Source organism: Strix uralensis, chromosome 11 (assembly GCF_047716275.1).
Source record: "Strix uralensis isolate ZFMK-TIS-50842 chromosome 11, bStrUra1, whole genome shotgun sequence".
Lineage (NCBI taxonomy): Eukaryota > Metazoa > Chordata > Aves > Strigiformes > Strigidae > Strix > Strix uralensis.
In genome coordinates, this window is record NC_133982.1 from 17,063,195 (window position 1) to 17,079,470 (window position 16,276).

Here is a 16,276-nt window from a genome sequence, read left to right on the forward strand (position 1 = left end):
TGGAACACTAATATGCAGTCCAGGAATAGAGCATGCCTCTTCTCCTCTTTTCTAGCAATCTCAAATCCAAAGTCGTTTTCAGACACAAGCTGAGTTAAGCAAGTTCATCTGGAACCTGTGCAGCAAGACACTACAAGGTCCAACCATAATATTTTCCTTGCTCTGTGGTTCCTGCTGAAGCCTAAATTGCAACATTTTCTAGAAAGCGTCGAGTCAAGCTTTCCAGAGTGCTAGTTAAAAAACCCATTACATTCCTATAATGTGCTTTAACCTTTGCTGCCTGGGTCGTGCAAGAACATGGAGTGCTTCATCGGCCCTCGCTGGAGGAATTTCTCCAGGCAACCAAAACAGCAAATAGCTGTGGATATTTCACAACGCCTGGGAGGTTTTGTTTGCCGGAGGCACAGGATTAGTATCAGATGGCCTGCTACCATTTCAACATAGAGGGACTTAGCTTTTATTGCTGGCTGCACTCCTCCAGCAGCGCCGGCAAGTTTGCTCTGGCCAGGCACTGTGAGGGGGGACAACACCCCCAGCCGCTTTTCAGTGTTCAAGGACAATGTTTGTCCTGGTGCCTAATCCTTGCTCAAACTCTGTGTTTTTCTCATCAATACAATGCAATAGATATAGCTCAGTTCTGTTTTGAGCACGTGAGCAGTAAATTCAGTGCCTGCACTGTGCAATCCTAAAGGAGGTTGATATCTCCTTAAGATGGTATCTCCCTGACTGTCGCTGGGTTACGCAGGGCTGGGGTGAATGCCCTCCTCCTGCCCTGTGCCTTTTTTAGACCGTTGGAGATAGCTGCTGCTGGCTGGGTGCTGAGGATTCCTATGCTGACCAAGAGGGAGATATTTCCATCCATGCTGTTACTTCATGTTTATTCTCAGCTCATGCACAAGGTTATGAGAGCATCATGGTGGGAAGGGTTCATGGGTGCTGATCGTGATTCTTGTAGAAGAGCTTGTAGCTTTGTTTGGAGGTGATGTTAAGTAGCTAAATGCATCTGCCTTCAGCTGGATTGTGAATGTAATTGGCATGTGACAGCTTTGCTCATGAAAGATTTGGTGGAGCTGAACAGGAGCTGCTCCCAGCTAGAAAAGGAGCTCATTGCCGAATGCCTTGATGTTGCTAATACAGATGTTGCTAAGAGTCCATCTTCTTGGGAGGATGATGATTTTTTTTAATTATCATTCAGGCCTCTGTCCAAGGTCTTTCTCAGTCATTTCTTTGCATACACAGGTGATGCACAACTGTCCAGGATGGCAGAAATAAGACGTGTAGCCCATACCCTGCTGGTGGTGGTCTCTCCAACCTGGAGCTTAAGCTAGGAGTGCTGTAGTATCCACAGTAACATGACCCAACGTGGAGCTTGGACATGAGCTATTCCATGATGGTACTGGAGTTGCAGAGGAGACTTGCCAGCTCATTAGTGCTCAGTTGTTTTAATAGGGAAAAATAAGATTAAGTAGAGGTGAAGAAAAGAAAAGCTAGAAAGCATTTGAGGTAGTCAAAAGAGGAACCCCAAAGTGAATTGACACTGTTTCTCACAGCACGCTCCTGGAGAAACTGGCTGCTCACAGCTTGGATGGGCATACTCTTCACATCAAGTTGGGCAGGAGTGTTGATCTGCTTCAGGGCAGGAAGGCTCTGCAGAGGGATCTGGACAGGCTGGATTGATGGGCTGAAGCCAATTGTATGAGGTTCAACAAGGCGCAGTGCCAGATCCTGCACTTGGGTCAAAGCAACCCCACACAATGCTACAGGCTTGGGGAAGAGTGGCTGGAAAGCTGCCCAGCGCAAAAGGACCTGGGGGAGTTGGTCAACAGCCGGCTGAATATGAGCTGGCAGTGTGCCCAGGTGGCCAAGAAGGCCAACAGCATCCTGGCTTGTGTCAGAAATAGCGTGGCCAGCAGGAATAGGGCAGTGATTGTCTCCCTGCATTGGCACTGGTGAGGCTGCACCTCGAATACTGTGTTCAGTTTTGGGTCCCTCACTACAAGAAAGACATTGAGGTGCTGGAGCATGACTAAAGAAGGGAAATGAAGCTGGTGAAGGGTCTAGAACACAAGTCCTATGAGGAGTGGCTGAGGGAACTGGGGTTGTTTAGCCTGGAGAGAATGAGGCTCAGGGGAGACCTTATTGCTCTCCACAACTGCCTGAAAGGAGGTTGTAGTGAGGTGGGTGTCAGTCTCTTATCTGAAATGTCAAGCAATAGGACAAGAGGAAATGGCCTCAAGTTGCACCAGGGGAGGTTCAGATTGGTTATTAGGAAAAACTTCTTCACAGAAAAGGTTGTCAAGCATTGGAACAGGCTGCGCAGGGAAGTGGTTGAGCCACCATCCCTGGAGGTATTTAAAAGACATGTAGATGTGGTGCTTCAGGACATGGCTTAGTGGTTGACTTGGCAGTGCTGAGTTAATGGTTGGACTTGATGATCTTAAAGGTCTGTTCCAACCTAAACGATTCTATGATTCTATGAGTCTATGAAATTCTGCTGTCTGGTGCCAAGGGCAATAGAGTAACATTTAGGGATGAAAATAGATGTTAATAAACCATTCATAAATGTGAGAAACCTAAAAAGGAAAGGAACCAAAACACTGAAAGAGCTCAAAAAATGTGTGGTTTAACAAAGCATTACACTGGACTCCATGGTTATGTGCCTTGCTTTACCTCTTGACACTAAGGGGCACTCCAGAGCAAACCCCTGTCCCTGCTGTGGGTCTCTCAAAGCTTTAAGCTTTAATTTCCATAGTTTCACACCTCTCTAGCATGAAAAAGGTTCATTTAAATTTTTAAAAGGAGTGGTGGTCAAAAAATAACGTCTGTCTGTCAAGATCTGTAGATGGTGCAACCTTTTTGAGACTATTTTGCACAAAATTAAAAATTAATTCATACTGGGATCAACTGAAACCATTTATGTCATTTAAGTGAGACTGACTGAAGTCCACAGCGCTCAGTGCTATTCCCAAGCAGTATCCAAAATGCAATGTAAAAATGCAGACAATTTTCATCACACCTTCAAAACAAAATACTGTGTCTTTCTGGTTTGCAAGACTGGTGTCTCAAAAAAAAAAGATGATTCATTTGTTTCTTAGCACTAAAAAAACCCTTCAGGCAGCTTGAAAAAAATGAAAAAAAATATTGTAATTTGATTCACAATGACTATTTGCACTTTGTTCAGTAATTATCTGGGCTGTGGCTGAAGCAGAGGATTGGTTATTGACCCTGCACCAAGCCCTGGGTGATGAAGCGTTCAGGGGAAGGTGACCGTCCCTCCTCCATCCCTCTCGTTCGGTGCCTGGGGGTGAAGCGGTGCCTCGGCCAGCTCTGCCCGGGCGAGGGGCTGGGGAGTGCAGGAGGCAGCTGGGGTCCTGCGCCACAGTTCAGAGGAGCTGCTGCAACTCCCCCAAATCAGCTTTAAATAAGGCAGTGCAGGCATTAATTATGAAGGCTTTTGGCAGCATGGAGCCTGCGGACTCTGCAGCTTGACCAGAGAAGCCGTGCTCCGTGCCAGTGCAAGATGTCCCCCAGGAAAGCAACAGCCACATCACTATACATGTATATATGTATACATACTTTTATAGGAAGAACAAAAGTGCTGTGCTACTGCATGCCTCCTCTGCATGGCTCTGCAGCACACACACAGAGCAACGAGCGTGGTGAGAGCTGAATTAAACTTCTTGTCTGAAGGATCCTTGTTCAGCCAGGACGGGTCTTTAATGGCAGGTTCACTCCTTGAGCTTTGTTCACTGGAGACCAAAATCACTGGAGATCAAGGGGAGAGGAAAATAGGAGTGAGCGTGTCCTTGCCGTGATGCTCGCAGCATTGGAGGGTGTGGTGAGGTTTCATGGCTGGGCTGGCTCTTAGCCCAGAGACACAAAGAAGCATGTGGCAGATCTGAGAGCTGGGATGTAACCAAGTGAACCATGGTGAAAAAGAAAGGCAAGTCAGGCAGCTGTGCTTCTGGCCATGGCGTGGCTAAGCAGGCAAGACAAGACCCTTATTCCCAAGCTGTTATAAGGGGAAAATGCACCAGAGGCACATGGCGAGGAAGAAGACACTGAGTTTGGCCAGGAGCAGCGATTAGACTATTGCCCCAAAACCACAGTCCCAAACTCTGGGCTTAGCCAGATGGAGACTGAAGTTTACCTCTATTTTACAAGCTTAGGTTGCTTGTTACCATCTAAAGGTCTTTTGGCACAAATGTGCCTACCCCATGGGAGGGAGCTTCCCATCCCAGAGCCACCAGCATTGCCAGTACGGGCTGGCCTCACTGCTGAAGGGAGCAGTGGGACAGAGGAATGAAGACCAAAGGGAGCTGCTGTGTCATTTAGGGCAGTTAAGTACATTCATAGTGCAACACGTGCACCTGCATCCCTGCCTGAATAGCATCAATACTCTTTTTTGTTTCACTCTTGACGACAGAAGAGCCTTAATTGGGCATGAAGAAATTCATCAAGCAGCAGCCTGGTGCAGCCGTTGGGTCCCCATAGCATCTGGCAGCTGCCGTGCTGCAGCCCCGTGGCTGCTCAATGGCTGGCAGCTGCCCCAAAATAGCCCAAATATCATCCACCTACTGCAAAAACTGCTGCTCCCTGTGAACGTGAAACTCCGCTCCCACTGCTTGGGAACAGCAAATGGGCTTTACAGCTTGCTGAGCTGCAGGGGCTGGGGCTTGGTGGAGCCAGGTCCCAGCTATTTGCTGCAAAGAGAGACAATAAAGTATGTTTCCAACCTGAGGAGCTGCTCAGAGCAGCAGACTGGAGGACTTGATGCAGCCCACTAAAGGGGAAATTTCTAGATGCTTTTGTGCATATGAACTCAGCAGGGACCAACCCGCATGGCAGCGAAGTGAAAGGGGAGCTCAGCCATTGATTTCAATAGCTGCAGCGTCTTGCTTTTGGTTTGACGCATTTTTAAAACAGGGGTGAGCAGGACTCATACTGGGAATAGAAACATTACCACCAATTTCATCCCCCTGAATAATTTGCCTATAACTTGCCTGTGCTTTGATCCAGAAGCTGCTTCAAGGGCACCAGAAATCCCTTCTCACCCCCCCATCGCACCCCTGTTGTGCTGCTGTTAGATTCAGCTCAATAATCTCTGTAGGCACAGTGAGGACATCTCAGTGACTTCAGATGTCCCCCTGGCCATGCACCAACATCCACTCCAGATGGGCAAATAAGCCCAGCCTTCCCCTCTCCTTCGCTGGCAAAGAAGGTTTCAGGGTCTCCCCATTTAATCCCACGGCATTTTATGGTCTTGCCCTCCTTCTCGCCTTTCTAGTCAATGAAAATAAATACAGAATAAAAATAAAAACCCCGCAAGTTTAGTTCATTTCTTGTATTTTTATTTAAAAAGAAGGTTTGCTAACAGCAATCAGTACCGTGGCCCAGGCCCCTCAACACAACAGTTGGCTTTAGCAGTCCCTGTGGCTTCATCCCTACTCTGTCCCTCCTCCATGCCGGGGACAAACCAGGGAATTATCCAGCTTTAACAACCACTCCTGAATCACAGGATGCTCCTTGGGATTGCAGACTACTTCCATCTTGCAGTTTTACTCTCTGTCTTCTATCTCAGGAAACCCCAGAGCTTAAGCTGAGGTTCACAGCCAGGTTTAGCTTTATTGTGCAACTAAATTCAAGTAACACAAAAAAAAAAAAAAAAGAGAAAAAAGCCAGGTTTCAAAAAAATACATCAAAGAAATCATTTTCTGGAGTTGGAAAGAAACATCCCCTCGGTGGCAGATTAGCCCACATTTATCCACTATAATGTTGCTTATACCTTAATCTTAGGCATCTTCATCTGACGCTAATTAGCAGGCTAGAGGCTCCTATGGGTACAGTAGCTTCTACATCCCAAAACATGAAAGTGAGCTCTTCCTTTTAACCACTGGAAGCACTCCGTTTTTAAAGAGACAACGTCAAATATTTCAGCCCCAAACTGTACACTTTTTAACTTTAACACAGCAGTAGGAGGAGGCACAAAGGTGATGATACCCAGCCTTGAAAGCATTGCAGTGCGTGGCCAAGGCTTGCCTGTGTAGTGTTATTTACTCTCCCACAAATTAAACCCAAACTGAATTCACTGAACCCTGGACTCACCCGCATTCTGACACTGAGTGCTAATTAGGAGACAAATAGAGTAGGCTACAGAAGCAGAAAATTAAACAGGCTAATCAGACCAATCTAGTTTCTTCCCTCAAAAAACCCAAAGCTTAGAGAACAGCAAATGTAGTTATAAAAACTTCTTTATATTTTGCGTTCTCTCTGAAAAAAAAAGGGAAAAGATAATTCCTTTGACGTTCATCACTAGGCAAGCATCCATCCAGATCCATCTGACATCCTATTTAACTGTTCAAAGTAAGAGCTAATCGGAGCTTTAAAGAAAGGACAGAGAGGGACTTCAGGAATACAGCGCTGTATGCTGGTTCTCTGTGGAGAAAGTGAAAATAAATTATTTAGACTTGACAAAGTCCCTTGAAGTTCTGCTGTCTTTCTGCTTGGCTGGGTCTCAGGCCTATCACCAATATATCAGCGGTTATTTTTGGAGGGGAAGAGAAGACAGGCTGCTTAGCAGGTAGCATTTGGGAATTAAGAGCTAGATGTACTTATGGTTTTCACAAGCCCTGACAGATGTTGAGTGTCTTTGACTATGGGACAGTAAGACACTTAATACTAATGGTGCTGGTTTGCAGCATCAAACCTCCTTCCTGCCACATTCCAGCATCTTTGCTCCTTTCTAAATTGCTCCTTACGAAAGGAAGAGAAAATACATGCTCAGCATCCTCCTCACCACCCACATGGCTCAACACTGATGCACCCGTTCTCTGGAGGCCCTCACATCTCTTCTCCAAGCAAATGTCACCGGGATCAGCTTAGCACAGCTCCCCACCGCTTCCTGAAGACCAAGCCGCAGCCCAGGAGGCTTCTCCCTCACGTCTCCGAAGGCTGTGCTCAGCCTGGTAGTCCATGTTTCAGATGGATCTGTGTGCGACTGCCGGGCACCGGTCCCGGCTGGGCAGGAGACAGGTCCTGCTCGGTGCCGCAGGCAGCCCCTCGGGTGTGAGAGCCGCCAACAAACCTTCCCTGCCCACCCCGCTCCCTGCCCCTTCCCCTCCCCGCCACAAGCACGGGGCCAAGAACGTGCCTCGCTGCAGAGTGCCAGCGCCGGCGTCCTTGGCCAAACTAACTACCAAACCTTGGACCAGTCACAACAAACGGCTTAACGTTTACCCATCACCTAACATACCCTCAAAAACCAAGGCCACCTTCACACCTTTGGACGTAGGTCGAACGTCCTTCCGAGCCCAGCAAGCCCACGGCAAGGGGTCTTGCCCAGGCCAGTCACGTCAGATGCTCCCGCATCTCTCCTGCCCCTTCCTTGGTGAACACCAAACAGTTATAATACTCAGGTCAATATATATAGGTACCACGTATATATATTTGTGTCGCTGTTCTGTGCATTAACAAAGACAACCAACCCCACCAGGCACCACTCGTCCTTTCCGCCCCCTCCCCTTCCTCCTGTGGCTGTGCAGGAACACAGCCAGGGACCACCCTACGTGGCCCCATCGCACTCCCCCACTGTCAGCTTCAAGGCTCCCTGCTGGTGCAGCGTCTTTAAGGCTTTGAACTCCAAGGGCATGGTGTGTGGGCTGGCCTGCGAGGTGTAGCCGTACTTCAGGCTGTCGTAGTAGTGGTACTTGACCGGGTTCTGGTTCTGGTCCAGGGGAAAGGGCCAGAAGCCGTAGAGATAGATCTGGTTGCAGAAGCGGGTGGCTAAGGTGTACATGAGGAGGCCAGTGGTGGGTCGTTTGATATGCACCTTGTTCGTTAGCCAGTACCTGCAAAGGGAAAGTAAAGTATGTTATTCCCCCGCACATGGAGCTTGTGTCTTGCATATTTTCTCTCTCCAGCCTTTGACTGAGATATATTGGTGATTCAAAGTGAGAGGTTTCTGACTAGCAGAAGAGTCCTCCATGCCAAGAAAAAACCTCTCTAGGGATTGCTTCATGAATAAGCATCCTCCTGCTCCCTGTCTGGCGGTTACATCACACTTGTTGCTATGGCATTGAAGCATCTCATGCCTCGGCAATCCTTTATGAAAAACAAATTGTTGCAACAGCGGCCTTCAGTACTTCAGCCTACAATTATCTTCCAATCAACCGAGGAGATCAATACCACAGACCAAACCATCCACATGTCAAGTAGACTCCAGCAACCCCTTGAAGCAGACACACTCTCACACACACGCGCTGATGATTTTCATTGATGAATGAAGATTTTTACTCTGACAGTAAACACAAAAGGGCTGTAAAAACGTTTGCTTCAGAATAAAGGGTCACCAGGATGCAAGAGCTAAAACACACTGCTGTGTTCCCATTATACCCAGTGATTGCTACTCTGATCCTGGACTAAAATACATCACAGTCTGCAACATCAGTCCATGAGATACACAATATTGCAATATATGGTATGCGATACCGAGGTCAGCTGTGCTCGCTGCTGTAAAGTGCATTAGTTTCTATGAGGGATGGAAAAAAGAACAGGGGAAGGAGGCGCCCTGTAGTGATGCATGAACAGAAATGGTATCAGCAGTTGTATTTTGGCCTGCCAATAAAAGTTATTGCAGCATCAACACTCTGCAAGAAGATGTTTCCAGTGCCCAGTGTTTATTGCACAGGCAATTTACTGGGTTTGCTCAGCAGAAAACCACTGTCAGAGGAGCAAAATCAGAAAGCAAAAGGTTTGGGGAGGTAGAAGTTGCACCCCCTTGGGTGCACTCCCTCCTCCCCTGGCATGTCTGATGCTGGAGCTGCCCCACAGCAGGCAGGGATGGTGCAGACAGCGCATCCCACCGTGTCACAGCCCGCTCAAGCCCTCAGATTATTTTTAATAGATATTTCAAAGGGCCTGAGTTCAGGGCAGCACTTTGCATAAAAAACATGAGGAAACAGAGCAAAGCACATGGCATTTCTGTGGTCTCACCCAGAGGTTTGGGACCCTGAGCTGGGTCCCACTGTCGTACATGGAGCCATGGTAAGTGTCTTGCTCCTCATTCGCACTTTCTGCCGGGTTCCTGAGGGTCTGGCACGCAGACAGCAGGAACCCTTGGGAGAGCTGAGCCTTAATCCTGCAAATTAGCTTTTCGCAAAAGCCATTAAAATTTAGCAACCAAGGCACAAAACGTACTTGCTTGTTCTCAGCCAGATAAGAGAAAAAATTGACTTTTCTGGCGAATCAAATTCTGGAAGCCGAGTGACAGCCTTGGTGTGCGCAGGAAGGGCATGACATGGTTTACTGGGGTCCCACATCCCAGGGGTGCCCAAGTACCTCTAGCTTTAGTAAAAGACAAGCATGACGTTTTGGGGAGGTCCTCCTTGCCTGACTTGTGGAGTCAGCATCCAGCACAAAAAAGGAGCAAGAAACTGGGGGGAAAACTGTGAGAACCAGTATCTCAGAGGCACAGCATCAGCATTTTCTGGGCTTGCCTGGCCATATGGGTTGCACTGTGGGCACACAGCAAAGCTTGCTGCGGTGCCAAGGCAATCTTCTCCCACAGGTAGCCATAAAACAGCCTCCTTGATGAGTTTACAGGTAAGCACATTAGACCCCTGGCGTGCAGAGAGAAATGGGAGATTATCACAACCATTTAACACTGTGAATTAGGGTATCCTCCTGCAGCAGGGAAACTACCTGGGAAGAACTATCACGCCACATTAACCAGTTGGTTTTGGGGGAAGACAACTGTCTGGGTTTGTCCTGCAGCTGCTTTAGCCTTAAAACTCTTTTTATCAATTTACTAGCTGGAGCACAGAAAGATGCTGGTGATCTTACGCCTGCCCAAAATATTAACTTTAGGGTTTTGTTGAGAGGTTGTAAAAACTCTACGAACATACAACAACCTTGACAGTGTGATGAAGTGACCCTTGCACATGGGCACCACTCGTGACCACCAATGTTTCAAGTGTATTAATGATAATAAAAATGACCTGGGTCAAACAGAGAAGCGCCCTACAGAAGCACGCTGTCCTCTGCAACCCAGCACGCACAAACAGCCTTACCAAGCCCAACAAGTGTCCGCCACCAGTACCCAAAAACAGCCCTACCAAAACCAACCCGGCACATCCACCTCAGCTAGCAAGCACTCACTCAAATAATATCAGGGCAGGTAACAATGACACTTCAGTTTCTTATAATAAAAATTAAAACCTGTCTCTTTTATCTGCATTTCCCTCTATGGCAGGCATGGCATTGTGAAAACGAGAAGGATGACAAACCTCACTCCTAGAGCATCATAAATTCTCGCTGCTGGCTGTAGCTTTGGGAGGGAGTGATGGACTCCAGGCTGTCCCAGCCCACCCACACAGATGACATACATAATATATAATGCCCAAACCAACACAGAGACTATACCACAGCACTTGCAATTTGTCTCCTGCACAGTGAAGGTGGGAAATCCTCCAGTGAGGTCTGGGAAATACTTTATAATGACTGGTTTGTGATGGGAGTGTGGGAGCTACCAGGAAGATCTCCCTCTTACCTCTCCCACCACTGGCCAACTGAGACAGTGGCCACATTCCTGGTGCAGGAGAGAACAGCTGGGGATGGAAATAAAACCTAATTAATTCTGTAAACCCAAATGAGGTTGTCTGGGCGCACATGGGATGCTGTGTCAACAGCGCACCTTTAATATGTGAGGTTCGGGATTTTAATTAGGAGGAAAGATAATCTTGAAGCAGGCAGTAATTATTTTTCAAATTGGCTACACCAATCACCATAACTATTAACTGCAACATTTTATGGAAAGAGAAAGCAATTAAAAGCGAAGAGCAAAGAGCAGTCCTGAAATCCGATACCTCCTTTCTCAGAACCGTTCTCACAGCGTGGACCTCCTTCAAAAGCTGGTGCTGTTTCTGTAAATAAACCCTCAGGGGTGGAAGCAGCTACAGAGATATGCTGGTGCCTGAGCGAGATGCAGCTATGAACAGGAACTGTGATGCTGTCAGGCAAAAATTGTCCAAGACAGCTCTTGTTTCAGATCATGATAGTGACAGATGGGAAATGCCATCAGATCTTCAAGGTCATCTTTAGTAAGGAGGGAGCCTAGACACAAGCCCGAGCACCTACTTGAACTAATACTTGATGGTAGTCAAGGACAGAGGTTTCAAGAAGAGCAGCTCAGAGTCTCATCCTAGCTGGTAGGTGGGTTTTGTTGCTCCTCAGCAACATCAATTTTCCAAAAGATTTCCAAGAAACTTAAGAAGTCTGCTAAGCAGAACTGCACAGCACTGCTGCTAGCTGCCTGACCATCGGTGGGGTGAGGGGTCTGCACTGCAGCCACAGGGGAAGTGACCACTGTATTTGGACTTTAAAGCCCAGTGGGAATCCTTCAGGAGACAAAACGCTCTGAAACTGCCCCTAGGAAGCTGCAGCTCCCACCTGAGCCAGGGAAGGTGGCAACCTCCACATCGCACATCTGGCACACGCACGCCACCCCGCTGACAGCGCTCATCCTCCCACCGAATTCGGGCAGCAGAGCCTGATCTTGATTTGGGCTGAAACAATGGGTGCAAAACTCCTCCCTGCAGGCAGTGTTTGAGGACCACCAGCAAGGGCAGGGTCCTCTTCTGTGCTTACCCATCATCTCCTGATGTGTCTGAGAAAACACTAAAGTAACTTGTACCCTCCAGGTAAGGGTTAATCTGCAGGATAAAATGAACAAAAAAATCCATCACCCTGATGAAATGAATAAAAAACTCAGGTCAATGAAGAAATCAAGTTTCAGCAATATCAGCTGCATCATTTAGAGATACTAATCAGAACAGCTGAAATAATACAATTTCAGACCCTTTTGAAACAGCTTATTCATAAAAGCGTGATACAAACACAAGCTGTTGTGGAGGTGCTAGTCCTTGACTGTCAGAAGCATATTATCAGTCTGCCACACGCATCCTGCTCCCATTAATACTCACAAAAAACCAGCCACAGATAATCAGAGCGGGTGCCCCGACAGTGCTCCGCACTCATGCTGGTGCAGGGGAGGACAGGACCCGCCGGTGCTGGCAGGGCACAGCACGTATCCCCGCTGCTGGGTGGATAGAGATGAAGTGATGGAGCCCAGGGAGCAATCACTATCCCCCATCCAGCTTCTCCCAGCCCTCTTCTGTCCATCACCTCCACCAAAACAGCTGAGAGCCGTGTACAGCGATGAGATCTGTGCTGGATGGGAACTGGCAGGTCCCCATCCAGATTCATGCTAATGCTGACTCTAAAAGCTGGACGTGGAGTCAGAGGTGGGCTTTATCACCAGGCAGGGCAATGCCCAAACATCAAATCAAGCCTCTACATTCAGACTGGATATGTACTGCGTGGCTTGGGTCTGGTTTTGGTGACTTGGCACAAGCAAATCAACTCTGAATCACACATAAATAACTCTTTTCTCCTCCAGGTCCTGAGCTCTGAAATGCCTGTTCAAACACACATGGTACTCACACCCACAAGTTAAAGCATTTCCAAACAGAGAGAAGAGGAGAAAAGTAACTGGGAAGAGGATTACTCTATTTCTTTCCCCTTTCCTTCCTATGCCCCTCCCCTTCTTTTGACAAAGAAAAGACTAAGTCTTCTTCCCAATTAACTGGAACAAATTAAATGTCTTGGGGTCCCAGTGCAGACACACCACAGCTTGGGTAAAATGTGCCTCAAGTGCAGAAGGGGTGAGAATAATTGCTCACACAAGGATTTATTTGTGGGATATCCACACGTGGCTTTATGGGGCATTCGTAGTCCCACCCCAGTCACACACTTGTGAATGGCTATTTGGTCATCTTCTTCCCTTACCTGAGCGCAGGACCACTGTCCTTAAACTGTCTGTGGGACCAGAGAGGAAGGGGTTTAAGGCATGAGTCCCCAGAGCAGATAAGCTTTCAGAGAAGTCCCTGTAAGCATAAAGTACCATAAGGGACAAAGGATGAAATAGCTGGTTTAGAAACCCCTCAAGTGGGTGACGTTGGCTGATCAACAGCAGAACTGATCTTGAGACAGAGTGAAAAAAGATGAGGTGGGAGAGCTGTGAAAAGAAAAAGCAGCAGCTTAGGTTTGATGTGTTAGAGAAAAGGGGAGCCTGTGAAGGGAGGCAAAAGAGTGGGGTGATGCAATCAAAGCAACAGGTTAGGAGAATAATCTGCACATGTGTCCCCTGCATGGCTACAAGCAAGGCAAGGCTGCTGGAAAGGATGTGGCATCCACCATGGCTGATGGATAGGAAAGGCAGCAGCTGAGCAGCATTACCCTGAAAAATCACCAAAGGCTTAGATGGCGTTTGGGTGTGAGGACCCACGGAGACATCTGAGGCAAAGATGAATCCACTTTATGCCCCACCAGGCTGCACTTCTAAGGACACGTGGCAGAGTAGCACTGTGCAAGCTACGGACCCTGAGCAAGGTGATCGCCGTCGTGAAGAGCGCTCGCAAACTGTCACAGCTACTTGAATGTTAAACCTAACGGGAGACCTAGCCAAGGAGCTGGAAGACTTATTGATTTTTTTTTTTTTTTTTTTTTCTTTCAAGAAGCTCTTAACAAAATCTTATGGGATTAGACTTGGTTACTGCCAAGAGACCCTCGTGATGGACTCAGAAATGCTAGACTAGATTAGACAAGGCAAACTGAAACGTGTCCATGAATTCTCCGCAAGGAGCGATAGTCAAACCTCCAGACACAATTATTTTCCCCTGCTTCCTGCATTTCATGTTATTTCTCTAACAAAAGCTGCTTGGCAATAGGGATTACAAGGCTTTTTGGAGACACTAACAAGATGACTTGCTTGCTTCCCAGCCAGGAGACGAGCACTGTGCTCGCCAGATGAATTGCTCAGGAGACATTTTATAGAATCGCACCGAAGCGAGACACGCACCCCCGAAACGCATGGCACCATCCCCATCCCCACGAGCTGGCTCCCTGCCATGGCACAGCTTTCCTCCTCAGCCTTAGGTAGTGACTTGGCTTCCTTCTGAGCTGCTCCATCGAAACGCTGATGGCTCTCTCCCCTCCTGGCATGAAGATGGTGAGTTTAACCATGTAAGAAGAGCCTCTGTCCTATTGCACAGCCTATCCAGAATCATCAACACAAAAAGCTATCAGCAAACATTTAAGACACCCTTCCAGCTAGGAAGGTGATGACTCAAATGATGCTGTTAAGGATGACAAAACCAAATGCTTTTTACTTATCTTGGCAACGCACACTCCACAAATGCCCCAAATGCACTGAAAATTACAGGAAAAAATGCTCAATTGCAACTGAAATGCATTCTGGTCTGGGGGAAAGCAGAGCAGGACAATAAATATACTGTGGTTCAAGGAGGAGTCAAGAACAAATGCATTTCGCTGATAGTGAAGGAAGAAGAGAAAAGGCAAAGCTTTTGTAGTTGAATTGAAGTTGGCCGAGATGTTAGCCTTTGTAGAAAGTGCTATTCCTTGAAAAAAAAGAAAAATATAAGAGACTGTCTTGGCTAAAAAGACTTCCCCCATTTCTTTGTGATTTCCCAATCAACTCAGGATAAATTATAAAGGGTAGCTTTATCCAGCAAGGGAGAAGATGGGACATCTCTGCAACTGCAGCCCAGAGGGATGTTCTGTGGGGCTCCGTGGGTTACTGATTCTCTGCTGCATGCTACATGCCACAAAATGTATTTGTTTCACAAATCTCAGATCTGTCAAAGAGAAGTGTAATGCTACGAACCGGCATGTTCCGCAGAGAGAGCTGGAGAGACAGAGGAGGTCACTGGAGACCATATCCCTGCAACAGCAAGGAGTTCATAAGTGAAAATATAGCACAATTGTAGGAATTAGTACCACAGAAGATGAAAAGTAAACTCATAGTGATTCTGGTCAGTTTGACCTGAGGAAAGATTCCTTCTTCATCCCAAACTACATCATATCAATTACCCTGAGAAGACGGTCAAGACAACCCTATAGGCACCTGAGAGACTACTTCCTATACAGCACTAAGAGCATCACCACACCTTGCCTTCCTCAGCTGCGGCCAATCCATTCAACACTGCCTGAATGCCTCTTAAATCCATTCAAATCCAAACCTGAGGAGACTGCACCAAGGAAAGGGTTAACGCTGACTCTAGCCTTCCCCCAGTACAGCACAGCCCTTGGTCCCCCAGCCCTGGGTGGTCCCTCTGCAAGCCTCCTTAGACAGGCCACAACACACTGGGTAGGGGTTGAAGTGCTCTCATCAGTTCTGGCTTTCTGAGGGGGCTGCAGTTTTAATTATATTAATTGTTAATTAGTAGGCATCCTTGTTTTCCTGCTGATAAGCATGAGAGCAGGAGGGCAGGTCAGGCAGCAGCTCCCTTGGCTTCGAGGGCAGCCCCTGACGAGGATTAGCAATGGCTTCTGCGGTTATAATTGAATTAGTGATGCCTCTGTGCAACCGCGACCCACCTTTCTCCACTGCCCCACAGCACGGTGACCAGCCCAAGGGACAGGATCGAGGTCCTGGCTGTAGCTCAGAACAGCAGGTACTTAGAGCCTGTCATCAGCATCAGACAGTGCCCAACCACGTGCTGGTACCATATCCATCCCAGACACCCACCAACAGTGGCCGCTTCACTCACTTGCTGGTCTGACTTTGTTGCACCCCTCTGTGCCCCAGTAGGTTTTCAGAAGCCCAAATCCACGTTCCTTACATGGGACCCCATTCAAACCCATGGGAGCACTAAAACGTGAAAAAGGAAGACCCTACTCCAAGCCATGGGGGTGCATCACTCCATGCACCAAGAGACAGCGCTGAATCCCTGGGCTTGTCCCAAAAATCCCCACATCCCCTCCAGCCAGGCAGGATCTGCCAGCCACAGGTGGTGGCTCCAACATGGCTCTGTGGGAGATGAATGGGGACAACAGAGCACCTGCCAGCCTGGCTGGACCGCAGGGCTGCAGCACAGAAGGGCCTGGAAGGTGCCGTGAGTTGGAAGATAAGCTCAGCAGCAGAGCTTATCGAGGCATCCTCCTCCTCTCCCGTGGGAAAGCGATGCCCAGACCTTGCCAATCCCTCCGCAAAGCTTCCTACGGGAAGTTTCTGGCAGTGGGAATGGCTGCCAGCACAGGATTAGCAGCCTGTTGATTTAAAGGGCTTATTACAGGAGCTTAATTCTATTTTGACAGATGAAAGTAAGTCAATTACAGCTAGAAATAGCTCAGAATTTGGGTTGTGGGGGTTTTTTTTCTTCCTCTCCTCCCTTTCTGTGAGTTGTGGTATCGTTTCCTT

General features: G+C 47.8%; 1 protein-coding gene across 2 annotated transcripts in view; it reads right to left on the reverse strand.

The window, feature by feature from the left end:
* Positions 1–5,329: 5,329 nt before the first annotated feature.
* ST8SIA2 (ST8 alpha-N-acetyl-neuraminide alpha-2,8-sialyltransferase 2) overlaps positions 5,330–16,276 on the reverse strand; it is a 32,921-nt gene continuing 21,974 nt past the window's right edge. For both annotated transcript variants that reach the window (XM_074880722.1, XM_074880721.1), the window contains one exon: positions 5,330–7,847. In XM_074880722.1, the coding sequence (XP_074736823.1) occupies positions 7,562–7,847 (286 nt within the window). In that variant the 3' untranslated portion in view covers positions 5,330–7,561. The remainder of the gene's footprint in view (positions 7,848–16,276) is intronic.